The 16268-nt window shown below is 44.6% G+C and overlaps 2 protein-coding genes across 3 annotated transcripts; one reads left to right on the top strand and one right to left on the bottom strand.

Moving 5' to 3' along the window:
• Window positions 1-1469: 1469 nt before the first annotated feature.
• Window positions 1470-10501, top strand: CACYBP (calcyclin binding protein). Of its 2 annotated transcripts, XM_035123611.2 has the most exons (6): window positions 1470-1582; window positions 5153-5348; window positions 5797-5893; window positions 6529-6628; window positions 7710-7804; window positions 9240-10501. In XM_035123611.2, the coding sequence occupies exons 1-6, from the start codon at window positions 1574-1576 to the stop codon at window positions 9397-9399; spliced, it is 657 nt and encodes a 218-aa protein (XP_034979502.1). In that variant the 5' UTR covers window positions 1470-1573; the 3' UTR covers window positions 9400-10501. The 2 variants fall into 2 exon arrangements, with proteins under 2 accessions (XP_034979502.1, XP_034979501.1); XM_035123610.2 differs by lacking the exon at window positions 1470-1582 and having other exon boundaries at window positions 5123-5348.
• MRPS14 (mitochondrial ribosomal protein S14) lies at window positions 10292-14088 on the bottom strand. The gene is made up of 3 exons (XM_035123613.2): window positions 13943-14088; window positions 12872-13030; window positions 10292-10717 (listed from the first exon to the last, which is right to left on the bottom strand). Exons 1-3 carry the CDS (start codon window positions 13973-13975, stop codon window positions 10535-10537), a joined length of 375 nt encoding a protein of 124 aa, XP_034979504.2. The 5' UTR covers window positions 13976-14088; the 3' UTR covers window positions 10292-10534.
• Window positions 14089-16268: the final 2180 nt, after the last annotated feature.

The following is a 16268-nucleotide window of genomic DNA, read 5'->3' as shown; positions in this document are numbered from 1 at the left end:
CACTCCTTTAGTTTCAACCACTGTCAATCTGTGTCATGTGGATGGCAGTGATGGCCACCAACTTGGATGGCTTTAAAAGAGGATTGGACAAATTTATGGAGGAGAATTGGGGGACCCAGGTGGCGCTGTGGTTAAACCACTGAGTCTAGGGCTTGCTGATCAGAAGGTCGGTGGTTCGAATCCCTGTGACAGGTGAGCTCCCGTTGCTCGGTCCCAGCTCCTGCCAACCTAGCAGTTCGAAAGCACGTCAAAATGCAAGTAAATAGGAACCGCTACAGCGGGAAGGTAAACGGCGTTTCCATGTGCTGCTCTGGTTTGCCAGAAGCGGCTTTGTCATGCTGGCCACATGACCAGGAAGCTATACGCTGGCTCCCTCGGCCAATAATGCGAGATGAGCGCGCAACCCCAGAGTCGGTCACAACTGGACCTAATGGTCAGGGGTCCCTTTACCTTTATGGAGGAGAATTAGGCTATTGATGGCTAGTAGCCATCGTGGCTATGCTCTGCCACCACAGAGAGCAATGCTTCTGAATGTGTTTTTGAAAGTCACAGGAGGGGAGAAAGTGCTCTTGTGCTCAGATCTTGCTTGCCGGCTTCCCATTGGGGCATCTGATCTGCCACTGTCAGAACAGGAAGCTGGGCTAAATGCAATTAGATTTCTCATCTGCAGCTACTGATCCAGCCTGGCTCTCATTAGCCTGATCCAGCAGGCTCTCCTTATATTCTTACGCTTCCTCAGCCACCACTGCTCCATCTCGTCCTCTGAAATATGGAGGTACAACGGACTGTATTTGCAATTGTGCGGGACTTAATATTTGAAATAGAGCGGTGGGGTGGGAAAAACATTTTTGAAAGACCTAAGTGGTTAAGAGCGTTTCCACTAGGACCTGGTAGAGACCTCTCTGCCCATGAACTTCACTGGGAGTGGCCTTGGGTCAGTCCCTGCCTCCGGCTGATCTTCTAACAGAGGAGTTGTGGGGATTCCTACATCGCAGGGAGTTGGGCCTAGATGACTCTTGAGGGGCCCATTCCAATTCTACGATTCTATGGAAGAGGAAGGCGGGAAAGCCACGCAGGCCACCTTGCGGTCCTTGGAGAAAGACGTGGGATATAAGTGCAATCTCTCTCTCTCTCTCCATACATATCGCATAAATGAATATATAAATTATATATGTCTATAATTCAACACGCAGCCTTCGCTTTCGCCCTCGCAGAAAAAACTACAGAACTTCTCCGAGATTGAACCCGGAAACTACGCATCCAGAAAAATGAGACGCGCCTCTTCCGTTTCCATCTCCGCTTAAAAAACGTTCCCCTCCCAGAGTTCTCTCTCTTCCGCTTCCTGTATAGGCGCGTTGCGACTATTGGCTGGGCTGGGCGCAGAGCAGTGACGATTAAGGTCAGAATGTTCGGGAGTGGCGGTGGGGCGTGGCGAAGAGAGAAGCGCAGCCGGCGCCGTTTTCATTGGTCGCGCCAAGCGTCGCCGGTTCTGCGTCTCGTCCGGGGCGGGGGAGGGGCGGCGTGGTGCGCGTGCGCGTGCGCGAGTCCGCTTCGTTGGGCACCTGTTCCAGCCATGGAGGAGGTGAGGCGGGGGCGGAGGCGCGCGGCGGGCGGGCGGTTCTGGGGCCGAGCGAGGGAAGAAGGGCCGTTGGGCCCCTCGCCTTTCTGAAAGGTTGCCGAGGGGATCGGTGGAGGCCGCTCACGGGGCGGAGAGGGAGGAAGAAGGGGGCTCCTGCTCATGTGCAGAGCGCGGGAACCCCCTGCGAGGACGGAGAAACGACCCCTTTAAAATGGTATAAAAGAGGTGGGTGGGAAAGGAGAGAAAAGAGATGAAATAAAATAGGACGAAGCAAGGCAAAATAGTCCGAACGACGACACAAATACTTCCCCAAGTACAGAAGGGGAATTCTGTTACAGTTGGCGGCAGATGGCGGCGCATTGGTAAAAAGGCAGGGCTAGGAGCCTGGGAGAGACCAGGGGGTGCTAGAAACTCAGATATATAAGCTAGCGTTACCATCACCACAACGGAATGTGTATTTGCCAGGGGGTTGGACATGATGATCCTTGGGGTCCCTTCCAATTCTAGGATTCTATTATCTCAACTGCATTGCTTGATTGTAGTTTGCTCTTACAATGATTCACTTGTCCCAGTACGGAAGAAGGAGAAACACACACAATGTTGTTGTTGTTAGAGCTGTAACCATGGACTAAGGCAGAGTTTTTAAACTCTGCTCTGTCAGCTCCATTTGGGAGGCCTGTGGAAAGGCTGCAGCAGAGTCAAGTATATCTGTACTCAGCCCTGCACTTACCAGTACTTTCCTTGATGTGATGATGGAGGACTAAGATGTCCATGATTTGCACAGCAGTGCAGAAGGAAAAGACTAAAGCTTCCTGATTTATTTGGATTATCAATGCATTTGGATGATTTTATTGTTTAAACTTGTGCCAATAAAGGCTAATAGCAATAACAACGTACATCTTTTGTCACACACAAGTCAGCTGGCTCGATGGAGATGTCATTTGCCAACCTGGTGCCCAGAAATCTCCATGTACAGTCGTACCTTGGTTCTCAAACGCTTTGGTACTCATACATTTTGGCTCCTGAATGCCAAAAAACTGGAAGTAAGTGCTCGGCTTTTCAACATAGCTGCCAAGTTTTCCCTTTTCTCGCGAGGAAGCCTATTCAGCATAAGGGAAAATCCCTTTAAAAAAGGGATAACTTGGCAGCTATGCTTTTCAAACATTTTTTGGAAGCTGAACATCCAACGCGGCTTCCGCTTGAGTGCAGGAAGCTCCTGCAGCCAATCGGAAGCTGCACCTTGGTTTTAGGAAGTCGAACAGATTACGTTCGAGAACCAAGATACAACTGTAGTTGTAACTGGACCCACTCCTAGGGAATTTCAAACACTGGGACTTTGGGCCACTCACTGGCTCTCACCCACACCCACCTCACAGGGTTGTTGTTTTGAGGATGAAGTGGGAGGAGAACTATGTTCGCCTTCTTGAGCTCCTTCCATTGGGGGAGGGGGGAGGAAACTGTTCTTAACCTGAGGCACCACTTTAGCTAATGGGGCCTCCTTTTGCTGCTGCGTGATTTCTGTTCTCATCCTGAAGTAAAGTTCTTAACCCGAGGTACCACTGCACAGAGGGTGGTGAACACAGCACATTATATCATGGGCTGTCCCCTGAGCCCGCTAGATGACATCACAAGGGATTGTTGCCTTAGGAGAGCGAGAAAAAAATCTCAGGGACGATTCATGCCCTGGCCAGCACCTCTTTAATCTTCTACCCTCGGACAGTATAGTCAGGCGTACCAAGAGGATAAAAAACTGTTTCTATCCGTGGGCTGTTAGGCTGCTGAACGGAAAATAATATAGTGCAACTGACTTTTGGGGTTTGTGTGTTGTGCGACAAGCACCCAGAGTGCAATGAGATTGAGTATTTGGGGGGGGGAGGCTTGGTTAATTTCATTGTACACAGGTTGTACATTGTTGTTGTTATTATTACTATTACCATATTGGGATGGTGCTTCCTGGTCACATTCTCAATATTGCATGTTCCATTGGCCCCGCTTACCCCCCTTTCTTCAGTGAGCAGGACAATGGCAAGAGCAGGACAACATACACACATACAGTGGTACCTCTGGTTACAAACGCTTCAGGTTACAGACTCTGCTAACCCAGAAATAGTACCTCGGGTTAAGAACTTTGCTTCAGGATGAGAACAGAAATCGTGCTCCGGCAGCAGCAGGAGGCCCCATTAGCTAAAGTGGTGCTTCAGGTTAAGAACATTTTCAGGTTAAGAACAGACCTCCGGAATGAATTAAGTTCTTAACCAGAGGTACCACTGTACCGTGATTGTGTAGGATCCCCTTTTGTTCAGAACCTAGTTCCCTGTAATGGTATGCCCTCTGCAAATGTCACACTCAATGCAGAAGTGAGTGTGAAGGGTGTGGGGAGCATGTGACATCAGGAGCAGGGTGAAAAGGTTTGTGCTGCCGCACCCCCACCCCTTCGTGCATTTAGGCAGGGAGGGCAAATTGTGAAGAGGGGTCTAGTGTTACATGGAACCAGAAGGCACAAATTCATTCCTGCTTGACTGTAAAGCAGGCACCCCCAAACTTCGGCCCTCCCGATGGTTTGGACTAAAATCCCCATCTTCCCTGACCACTGGTCCTTTTAGCCAGGGATCATGGGAGTTGTAGGCCAAAACATCTGGAGGGCCGCAGTTTGGGGATGCCTGCTGTAATGGATAGCATGGAAAAGATCTGTTCTGACATCCATTCCACCATTTGTTACTTTCTTGAGTGAAAGTATTAACGTTTTCTCTTCTCCAGATTGCCCGGTCTTCTGAATTTAGGCAGGTGCTAACTATAGAGGGGAGCTTTCGAGTAGTGGTGTCTCCTCTCTTGTCTCTTGTTCCCAGTGTCTTCCTCACAACTTTTTATCATGATGTCTTTTAAATGACAATAGAATCTAGTTTCATTTTTTAAAAGTTTAGTGTCGACCCATACAAAATGCTCAATATCTATATTATTATTATTATTATTATTATTATTATTATTATTATTTATACCCCGCCCATCTGGCTGGGTTTCCCCCACCACTCTGGGTGGCTTCCAACAAATAGCAAAATACATTAAAATATCACACATTAAAAACTTCCCTAAACAGGGCTGCCTTTAGGTGTTTTCTAAATGTCAGGTAGTTGTTTATCTCCTTGACCTCCGATGGGAGGGCGTTCCACAGGGCGTGCGCCACTACCGAAAAGGCCCTCGGCGCTGGATCTCAGTGTCCGGGCTAAACGATGGGGGTGGAGACGCTCCTTCAGGTATACAGGACCGAGGCTGTTTAGGGCTTTAAAGGTTAGCACCTTTTGGAGTGTCTTTTTAGACCAAACAAAATAACACAAAATAATGTGCAAGCTTGCAATTTCTCCAGGCTGGATAGTTTCTGTGGAAATGCCAAAAAATTGTACGCTATTTTGTGATACTTTAGTTTGCCTGATTATTTCCTTAATGTGCTTTTTGTGGCTTTAACTGCTGTTCTGCACTTCGTGCTTTGATGTGTACTGTATGGATTGTTTAAATTCTTTATCCGCACTTGCTTTCAAGGCAGCTTACAGATTTGTGTACTCTATGTGTTTCATCCAGCTACATAAAGATTTAGATGAGGTGAAAGAGCTTTTGAAAAAAGCATCAAGAAAAAGAGTTCATGATGTGTTGCTGGCAGAAAAGAATAAGATAGAAAGAGAAATCAAGAACCAGCTACCAGTCAAAATTAAAGCAGAAACATCTGAAGAAGAAAGACCGGCTCCAACAGGATACACAGTGAAAATCAACAATTATGGTAGGTCTGACCCACCCATACCTTTTGAATTAATACAAGAGAATCAAGAGAATAGCCTTGTAAACTGCTGCTTAGCATCACAGCCAGTGTATATAATTTTTAATCAATTAATCATAGGTTGGATATATGGAAAAGTAGGTTATTGTGCAGAGATTGATATACTTCTTATGTCATGAACAAGGGATTTTTTGTGATTCTACAGGAGCACATGAAAACCATAATAACTGTTACTTGATGCATAATTGTTTCCTGGCAACCCCAGTTTACATTAAAAACAAACATGTTTCTAGCCCTTATGGTTGCCAGAATTGTTTGCAGTGGTGTGGGCAGTGCCTGCTAAAATCTTAGGTGAAGAAATTGCTCATTAAGATTTCCAGGAGTCATCACCTAGGGAGAGCAGTTTGGAATCATGAATGTAATAAATACAGCTTTCTTTTAATCCCTTTAGCTTGGGATCAGTCAGATAAATTTTTGAAAATCTACATCACTTTAAGTGGAGTTCAGCATCTCCCAGCTGAGAATGTGAAGGTGCACTTCACAGAAAGGTGGGTATTTCATTAAATGCCAGGAGGTACAGATTGTGTCTTGAATCATTTCTTGCTTTGTTTGTCCCTTGGTGCTTGTTCTCATATTATACCTCTCAGTTTGATGCCTTTTTTCTTTAGATTTTGCCCCCAACTCCTCGCTCCTCCTGGGAGTTCCATTTCCACCCCCCCCCCACACACTTTTCTTACTTCCATCTCCACTTCGTTTCTCTTGTCTGCTTGCCATAATTGCTTCTGTTGATTGAGCTCTGGTTAATCGCTGGACACTTCGATTTGATGGGCCAATTTATTTTGCTTTGCTTTGCCTTACGGGACTTGTGTCTATTGGCATCTAGGCAACTCAATCGTGTCACCAAATCGTTATTTACTGTGTCTTAAAGTTGCACTAATTTCCTTACAGTTTAATGCGAATGTCTCTGGGCTTGACTTTTACCCGCTTCTGTTATCTCTGTAGTATTTATTGTTGTTTTCCCTTTCGAGCTCTTTTGCTTCAATTATGTCATATAAGTAATTCTAGATTTGTGATACCAGGTTTTAGGTGCAGAGAAATTTATTTTTCCCCCTTTCCATGCCAGTTTTCTCTGAATTTGATAATCAAGACTGTGCCTTTCTGATTAATCTTTTCTTCCTTCTAGATCATTTGATCTGCTGGTGAAGAATCTGAATAACAAGAACTACACTATGACATTCAACAATCTTCTGAAACCCATCTCTGTGGAAAGCAGCTCATGGAAGGTAAGTGCTTCTTTTCAAGTACATGCTAAGATTGTTGTAGATTCCTATGATTTCCACACTTGCTGCAGATTAGTCATTAGGCACTTGGCAGGGGGTAAGTGATCAGTTCTGTAGCTTGTGGTTTCAAGATGGATAGATGCCTTTTCTTGATAGGCTTCCTGCCCATATATTTACGTTCTGTTTTCAATATTACTGGGCGATAGAGGACAGTCAGCCACATACCTCAGAGGCCCACTTGTCCCTGAGGTCACAAATCTGAGCTGTACCACTTGACATAACGAGAGAGAGTCTTTCACAAAGAAACCAGTCTGTAGGGGAGAATGAACGGCATCCAAAGAAGAGCTTCCATTAGCACCATGGTTTTTCCCCTCCCTAAATCAGCCCTGGAGAGCTGTGGGGACCTCTGGGAGAGGGAGTGGAGTTACGTTGCACAGCCACAAGTCTCTGCACTAGCAGAAGCACTTTGATGCCATCTAAGGGGCCTAGTCTCATCCATGTTATATGTAGTTTCTTAGGCTTTAGCAGGCAGTATTGAACTTAAGGATAGATTCTTTCTCTTGGGTGCAGCTGAAAGACATTTTTGCTGCACCCAAGAGAATGTACATACTGTATCTTGCAACCTTCAAATTACAATCATGTGACCTGTCTAGTAGAGAAACAGCACTTGTATATAAGAGAGCATTTATTCTGAGATTTGTGTAGAGATTTAACACAAAAAATGTTCAGATTGATGAAAACGATTACCTTGTCTCAAATTACTGACAACATACTGCTAACACGAGCCCCATTCTGAATGTTTCACAACAAATTCAGTGGGTGGTTTTGGCTGGCAAAAGTGTTGCACAGGATTAGTTTATTGTATACTTTACGTGAGCGAAAATTGCTCATACAATGCCATCTCTCCTGCTCATTTTGCCCCTTTTTTGTTGTTTCTGCCTGTTGTTCATATTCTATATTTTAACTCACATAATTGAATTGTCGTTCTTTAAATACTCTTAAAAATAAAGTTATTGATGCTTAGCCTGTTCGGTAATTCTGCCACCTTGTTTCACTTTTTATAGTGCTTTTCTTATTTTTGCAGATCAAAACAGATATGATACTGATATTATGTAGGAAAAAGCAAGAGGAAAAATGGGAGTGCCTAACACAAGTTGAAAAAGAGACTAAAGAGAAGGAGTAAGTGCACCTCTATTTCTTCTTCTGTTGCATTGTGTTTGCTAGAAAAAAAGGACTTGCAGATTAGGCTTGTTAACCCAAAGTGGTGTTGATCCATGCAAAATATTTGTCAGTTGAGCTGGTGTTTTATGCTGAGTTATTGTCATGGTCTTTACAGTTTTGGCAATTAAAAGACTTTGAGGCAAAAGTCTAATCCAGGTTCCATTATAAGTGGCTCAAATTGTGCCACTTCAATAATTTTGTCTGCAGATCATCTTATTTATAACTTGTTCATTTTCATAATAGAATACAATTCCATGTCTTTCTAAACTGCAACACGATGAGCTTTTAATCTTTGCTTGTAAACATTTATTGCAGAAACTGTTTTTTCCTACTGGTGGTTCTTACTACTCATACCTGAAACAGGCCACAGTATTTTTAATGAAACCTTCCCTGTGTTCTTACAAGAACACAAATACTTAATATTCCACTAAATATATGCAAAAGTTGCTTGCTTGTATTGCTGCACAAAAGGGCCATGTCACTTTCTGGAATTAATACTACATTGAATGTCAGCTGTTCAGGAACTAATTTGTCCTGTAGCAAAACCCAAGGTTCTCAATTTACAAAACAAGCTTCCTGGGGGATATATGGATAGTTTACCAGAGCGGCTGCAGGTGTGGTGTAATGCAGAAGAGATAGTAAGCGCAAGTGATAGGTTTAATGTCTGTACTTTTTCATGTTCCCACCTCTTACTCGCTGAGGTCTGATGTATGTACTTTTAACATGAGTATTGTGATTATAAGAGAGGGGGCACAAATTTATATTTGGGAGTTGGGAGGTTTGTAAGCAGAAGTGGGGAGAAACAAGACAGTAATAAAGGTATCCAGGCTTCCTCTCTCGCAGCCAGTTACTCTTAGTCTAATCATAACAATCCCTCTGTATATGTTCCACTGATTTTTAATAAAACTTTCAGGTAAACAGGTTTAGGATTGGAGCTCTCATTATTTTACTGTTTGTTTAAAGGTAAAGGTAAAGGGACCCTGACAGTTAGGTCCAGTCGCAGACGACTGTGGGGTTTTAGCACTCATTTCGCTTTACTGGCCGAGGGAGCCAGCGTACAGCTTCCGGGTCATGTGGCCAGCATGACAAAGCTGCTTCTGGCGAACCAGAGCAGTGCACGGAAACGCTGTTTACCTTCCTGCCAGTGCAGTACCTATTTATCTACTTGCACTTTGACATGCTTTCAAACTGCTAGGTTGGCGGGAGCAGGGACCAAGCAACGGGAGCTCACTCCGTTGCGGGGATTCAAACTGCCGACCTTCTGATCGGCAAGCCCTAGGCTCTGTGGTTTAACCCACAGCTTGTTTACTTGTATTTAAATCTTAATGCATACCAAACTTTGTGTGTAACTAACTGGTGAGGTAATTATTTTCTGTATATTTGTATGCTCCAGGAAAGCTGCTTATGACACCTCAGACCCGAGTGAAGGGTTGATGAATCTCTTGAAAAAGATGTATGCTGAAGGCGATGATGAAATGAAGAGGTCAATTAACAAAGCCTGGGTTGAGAGCCGAGAAAAGCAAGTCAAAGATGATTTACCAATAGATATTTGAACAAATACCCATCTTAAATATACATCTTTTGTATGGGGCTTCTGCTGAGATCAGAGAAAGTGTGCTGTTTACATAATCTTCCACGCAAAAAAGAAGTTTTACATTTCAGGTTGGAGATGGGAAATAAAGCATGCAGAAAAGCTTTTCCTTCAAATGTGTTGCCCTTTTTCCATAAAGCTTTAAGTGCTTTTTGTGAAATTGATAAAAATAAGTAAGCTAGTTTGAGTGCAACTGTGTATTGTCTGAAATCAACATCTACTTACTTCCTACACCTGCCCAACTTCTGTATAAGAACCTTTCGCTTCTAACTATTGAGGAAATAGATTTCAGGGCAGGTATGCATAATCTCCATGTACAGACAAGGGAAAGAGAAAGCTTCATATACTTTTCTGCAGAGATTGATGGTGCCTATTTCAAGAGCACTATTGAAGCATGTAATAGGACTGTTAAGTACATTGCTGGGAGGTTCCAGGGGACAGGGTTAGTGATGTTTCACTCTTGCTTCCTCTGGGCTGATGAGGATTTGTGCCAATCTGTCATTGTGGAGATATTCAATGAGGAGAGTGATGGACTGACAAGTTGTAACGTAATTATTGCAATAGTCAAAATAACAGGACTAGTCCCACCAACAAGAATTGCAAAACATAGGATAACTATATTTACTTAAACCCTCATGTTTCTAGCCATTGTTTTTGGACCATGCAATCCATCTAGTGTCAGTGAGAGCTGCACCGATCCATTTAGCAGCCTAGTCAGGAAGAAAATAGATGTAGTAACTATGTAGTGTATCTGAATTCTCTGTCTATGTGATATTTTCAGATTTGCTAGCAATATACACCCTGCAACAATGTAATATTATATATCAAACCTTAAATGCAAAGGACGAACAAAATCCAAGTGTGGGACTGCTTTATTTTTTCTTGTCATTTTTAAATATGCAAGAGGAGCAAGTGTGGAAGGTTTGACAAATTTAAACAAGGTTGCCCCCTTCTGGTTAGGGGTCTTCTACCAATAGGTCTACCCCCCCCCCATTCCTTACATACTGCAAGTTATATAACTTGTCTTTAATTCATCCTAGGAGTTGAAACAGAACTCAGTTTTGTCTTTTTTGAAGAAAAGCCTTGTTGGGGGTGGCTCACCACATTGCTCTCTGTACTCCAGAGAGCTGTGCATGGTCAGCCAGATGGCGGAAGACAATTCGGCTCAACCTCCATCGCCACACTACGGCTCGTGGACGGGATGTCAGAACACATCGATTACGGATCCTCACTGGGCAGCTGTCCCGGGGAAGGGCAGCAATCTCTTTATCAGCCACTTCCTGGAACAAATAAAAATAGCGGTAATACCAGTCCGTAGTTCTGGAGCTACTACAGGCAGCACCCCATTTACACACCATCTATTTGCATTCAACCCGCTGAAATCTGGAAATGGGGAGCACCTTAGAGAGTCCTAGTGACTTGTGAGGAGACCCTCCTCAGAGCCTGAAGAGGACATCCTCTTTGGGCTCTGGGGAGGGTCTCCTCGCAAGCCACTAGGACTCTCTAAGGTGCTCCCCATTTACACACGTTTCACTGACTCATACAGAGGTCCAGAACGTAACCCCTGCGTAAATTGGGAGACACATTTAGTATATATCATTCACAAGGATGCTGTCTTGATCTCTTAAAAGTTTAGCATCACAGGAAGGAAATGTGACAGCAACAGCAGTTTTGCAACCACTATGGTTGTGATATAAAGGGTAAAGGGACCCCTGACCATTAGGTCCAGTCGTGACTGACTCTGGGGTTGCGGCGCTCATCTCGCTTTATTGGCCGAGGGAGCTGGCGTACAGCTTCCTGGTCATGTGGCCAGAATGACTAAGCTGCTCCTGGCAAACCAGAGCAGCATACGGAAATGCTGTTTACCTTCCCGCCGGAGCGGTATCTATGATCAACAGGAGCTCATCACGTCACGAGGATTCGAACTGCCGACCTTCTCATCAGCAAGCCCTAGGCTCTGTGTTTTAACCCACAGCGCCAAAGCTTTAATTCCCCCAACTAGGAATCTGCAAACTCGCAGGCAAAAATAACATGTCTCGAATCTGTTCCACTGCTGAACTCCTCTTACTGTCAGAAAGTTTTTCCGAATGTTTAGTCAGAATCTCCTTTCTTGTAACTTGAAGCCAATGCCTTGAGTCCTACCCTCCAGAGCAGGAGAAAATAATCTTGCTCCAACTTCCATGTGACAGCCCTTAAGATATTAGAAAATGGCTCTCTGTCTCCTCTTTTCCAGGCTAAACATAACCAACTCCTTCAAGCGATCCTCATATTTTCTTTTTTCTTTTTTCAAGGGAGAGTTGAGAAAAATAAGGAGGAAATATGGAAGGGAAAAGGGAGTGAAGATGAAATTGGGGGTGCAAGGGGGTTTGCGAAAAGAGGGAGTAAAAGGCGTAGGAATAGGGTGGAAGATGAAAGGGATGGTAGCTTTATACTTGGGCAGAAAATGAAAAGGGTGCATAGTTGCAATGTGGAGGAGGTAGATACAGGATGTTACTGTGTGGGAAGTTTGTGTGCAAGGCTGCTTGCACAAAAGGAGAGAGAAGAAGCATGGACATGGGGGTGAAGGTAAAAACAAGAGCACAAAGCAGGGTTGCAAAACTGAAGAGAAGCAGCCTCAGAAATGGGAAGGTGAAAAGCAATCTTAGTAGTTGCATGGTGTGGGAAGGGGAAGGTCTAGAAAGTTAATGGGTGAGGAATGGCGGAGGGCAGGTCAGCCCTAGTGTTTACTATAACACAGTATTGTTTTCTTTAACAATTAGTTTGTTCCTGGAGCATTCAAATGCCACATGTACACAGATACTCACTAAAACACTACCTACAATAATACATTTTTTTTAAAAAAAGGAATTTTGTAAAACGACTGAATCACTATGCAGAACAACCAACAGTTAAATTCTATAAGCGTATGGAAAACAAAAGAGCTTTCAAGATGCCCTTTAAATTTAAGAAAGAATACAGTCCGGAACAGAATAACCAGTAAAAAAATGCCTGGAATTTTTAATTGCAGGACACAATGAGAAACGTTTTCAATGCATACCGGTAATAGATGCCACTCAGGGAACCCACCACAATAAAGACACAATAACAAAATTACAGGATTCCCAAGCGGTAGGTTACATTCCAAACTGATCCTCAGTGTAATACTGTAACTGCACACAACTGGCTACCTGCTTCCATACTATTATTTGCTTAGTGGACTCTTAGCTCCTGGAAAGAATTGAAATTGACTTTAAAAAGTATGTAAAAAGCAATGGATGTACTGTGGGAAATGAATCAGGAGATAAATTGATTCTGTTCATAACCTGTGGAGTGGCGATTTTGGTTATATCATACTGAAATAAAATATATTTTTGAATCTGTGATGTAGATGGGGAGGGGATGCCTGCTTCATTGCTACAATCCGGAATATCTTAAAACAGTAATTTTCATTGTACCTGGAGTTCTTTGGGCAAAATTTTGTTTTTCCTAAGGGAATTCAGCCGCAGCCTCTGATCTGCATATTCAAAAGCCATCTTCCTTCTCTTAACATCACGTACCATCTTCCAGTCAACGTAATAACCCCTTACTTGTCCAACACATGGTATGCGGAAGATCTATTATTATAACAAAAATAAATCAGGGTCAAAGTGTACATTTTGTGAAAGTAATCAGATGCAAGCACCCAGATATTCAACAATGCATGTGTTCTTTAAAAAAATCTAATTATACTTTTATCTCATTTGCTGACAAACGTTTTTTGCAGATTTAGTCTTGGGGGGGGGGGAGACCAAGAAAGTGTGAGCCCACAAATAATTTACTAGCCTACCCACCTGGTGACACAACTGTTTGTTATTTGTACCACCCTGATGGGGTGATGCACAGGGGGAAAATGCCTGGCTAGCAGGAGGTACTACGATACTTCCTACAGGCAACCAGGCAAAATACTTTTACATTCCTGAGTTTATTTGAGGGGGGGGGAATAGACTTTAGGGTTTGTGTTTGGGCCCTAATAACTCACGAAACAAAATCCCGGCTTTCTGCCCCCCCCAAAGCCAACCTCCACCAACCTGAAACACAGCAGCTGACACCTATCCAAGCGAAATGAGACGTTCGTGTCCTTCACACGCCCCCCCCCCCAGCACAGGCCTGGCAGCGGCCCAAAACCAAGGCCGGCTGCTTCTCTCCAAGGCGGACCACGCGCAGCTGAGCGCACGACAAGAAGTGGGGCGACGATCAGGGGATCCGGAGGGCAGACGAAAGGACGGGACTCATGGTGCCAAACTCTTGTGTGTTCTCTAATTATCGCCTTTTCTACGTTCCCCATCTGTCAGCCGCCTCGAGCCCCCCTCAAGAGAAAGGCGGAGCACAAACCAACCCGTTTGCACGGAGGCGGGGCAAGCGGGGCTCCGCCAGCCTCGGCTCCGTTTCTGACGGGGCTGAAACGTGACAACACGCAGCCGAGGCCATCCCGGCGCGGGGAAAAGGGCGGCGCTCCAGGAGGAAACACGCGCGACCGCGACTCTCACCTGACGAGACGCCGCCTGCAGCACCGCCGCCATCTTGCGCCCCGGCCCCACAATGCTGCTCGCTAAGGGCAGCGCGGCGGGAAGCTGCGCATGCGTTGCCAGCAGTTAGGCGGAGCTACTCAAGTATAATACTCTGCGGTGTGGTTGAGAAGCGCGCGGCCGCCGCCACCTTTGCCCCCGACCCCGCCATACTACCCTCCAACGGCGTCGCGGCAGACTGCGCATGCGTCGCCAGTAGTTAGGCGGAGCTAACTGCGCATGGTGGGACATAGAGATGCTTCAGGAGACGTGCGCTCGTAGTGGAAGGAGAGAATGCGGGAGGGTCAGATAAAGCGGAGAACAGGAAGCCTGTTTGGGGGAGAGGAGGGGGAAAACAAAACAAAAGCAACATGAGAATAATAGAATTTAATAAGTGAAATAATGTGATATCATGCAGTATGTAAAAGGGATGTGTACAAAAACAGCATAGAAGGAAAGGCGGGAAGCCAAATCCCAAGAGAAATAAAATAAAAAAATTCCTTCAGTAGCACCTTAAAGACCAACTAAGTTTTTATTTTGGTATGAGCTTTCGTGTGCATGCACACTTCTTCAGATACAGTGAAATGGAAGTTTCCAGGCACTTATGTAGAGAAGGGGTGGGGAGGGGTGGGGATGGGGAGGGGGGATCACTCAGAAGGGTGGTGGAAATGGGTGATTGACTGACTGATAGCTGTTGATGACCGCAAACGACTGCAAATGGTTTTGCATGAAAAAGCAAGGGTTGAGATGGCTGAAGATCGCTTATCATGTATAATGAGATAAGAACCCGATATCTCTGTTCAAACCAGGTCCCTCCATGGTTTTGAGCTTGGTGATAAGTTGCAATTCAGCAACTTCTCTTTCCAGTCTATTTCTGAAATTCTTTTGTACTAAGACAGCTACAGCTACAGCTGTCTTACTACAAAAGAATTTCAGAAATAGACTGGAAAGAGAAGTTGCTGAATTGCAACTTATCACCAAGCTCAAAACCATGGAGGGACCTGGTTTGAACAGAGATATCGGGTTCTTATCTCATTATACATGATAAGCGATCTTCAGCCATCTCAACCCTTGCTTTTTCATGCAAAACCATTTGCAGTCGTTTGCGGTCATCAACAGCTATCAGTCAGTCAATCACCCATTTCCACCACCCTTCTGAGTGATCCCCCCTCCCCATCCCCACCCCTCCCCACCCCTTCTCTACATAAGTGCCTGGAAACTTCCATTTCACTGTATCTGAAGAAGTGTGCATGCACACGAAAGCTCATACCAAAATAAAAACTTAGTTGGTCTTTAAGGTGCTACTGAAGGAATTTTTTTATTTTACTTCGATCCAGACCAACACGGCTACCTACCTGTAACCCAAGAGAAATGTACTGTATAAGAAATTTGAAATTGGTGAAAGTTATTAAATATAATTTAAAAATTAATACAGAGAATAATAGAATTCAAGGGAACCCCAGGGGTCATCTAGTCCATTGCAGGAATCTCAACACACAGCTCCCCATCCAGTTTGAAACAATACCATACCCCCGCTTAGCTTTGCAAATGTGCTACTAGCAGCTTATCTTATCACATTCTGGAACTATTATCTTGCAAAGTCAGCCAAACAAGAACACTTAAAAAAAATCTCACAGAATAGAAAACAAAATACAGCAGGTGAATAATAAAAGGAAATGTGCCTTTTGTAGTGCACAAAAGCTTAAGAATACACGTTTGTAAGCTGCATAGGTAAAGGTAAAGGGACCCCTGACAGTTAGGTCCAGTCGCAGGCGACTGTGGGGTTGCAGCACTCATCTCGCTTTACTGGCCGAGGGAGCCGGCGTACAGCTTCCAGGTCATGTGGCCAGCATGACAAAGCCGCTTCTGGCAAACCAGAGCAGCACATGGAAACGCCGTTTACCTTCCCACTGTAGCGGTTCCTATTTATCTACTTGCACTTTGACGTGCTTTCGAACTGCTAGGTTGGCAGGAGCTGGGACCGAGCAACAGAAGCTCACCCCGTCACAGGGATTCAAACCGCCAACCTTCTGATCAGCAAGCCCTAGGCTCAGTGGTTTAACCACAGCGCCACCTGGGTCCCCTAGGTACAATTCTGGTATATTGATCAAAAAGCCACAGTTCCATAACGCAACAAGATATTAGAGTGTAAAAAGAGCATTATAATTTGAGGCAGAAGCACTAGCTTTATAAACCCCAGGTCTGAATGCAGCCTCAGTTTCCCCTGATAAATGTTTTCTATGTACAGGATTGATATCTGTCTATATATTTTGTCTGTAGCAGCACTCAACCTCGGGAATCCCACCTA

This window comes from Zootoca vivipara, chromosome 7 (assembly GCF_963506605.1).
Source record: "Zootoca vivipara chromosome 7, rZooViv1.1, whole genome shotgun sequence".
In the NCBI taxonomy this organism is placed as follows: Eukaryota; Metazoa; Chordata; class Lepidosauria; order Squamata; family Lacertidae; genus Zootoca; species Zootoca vivipara.
The sequence above is the reverse complement of the archived record's forward strand: the minus strand, read 5'-3'. Positions and strand labels throughout refer to the sequence as shown.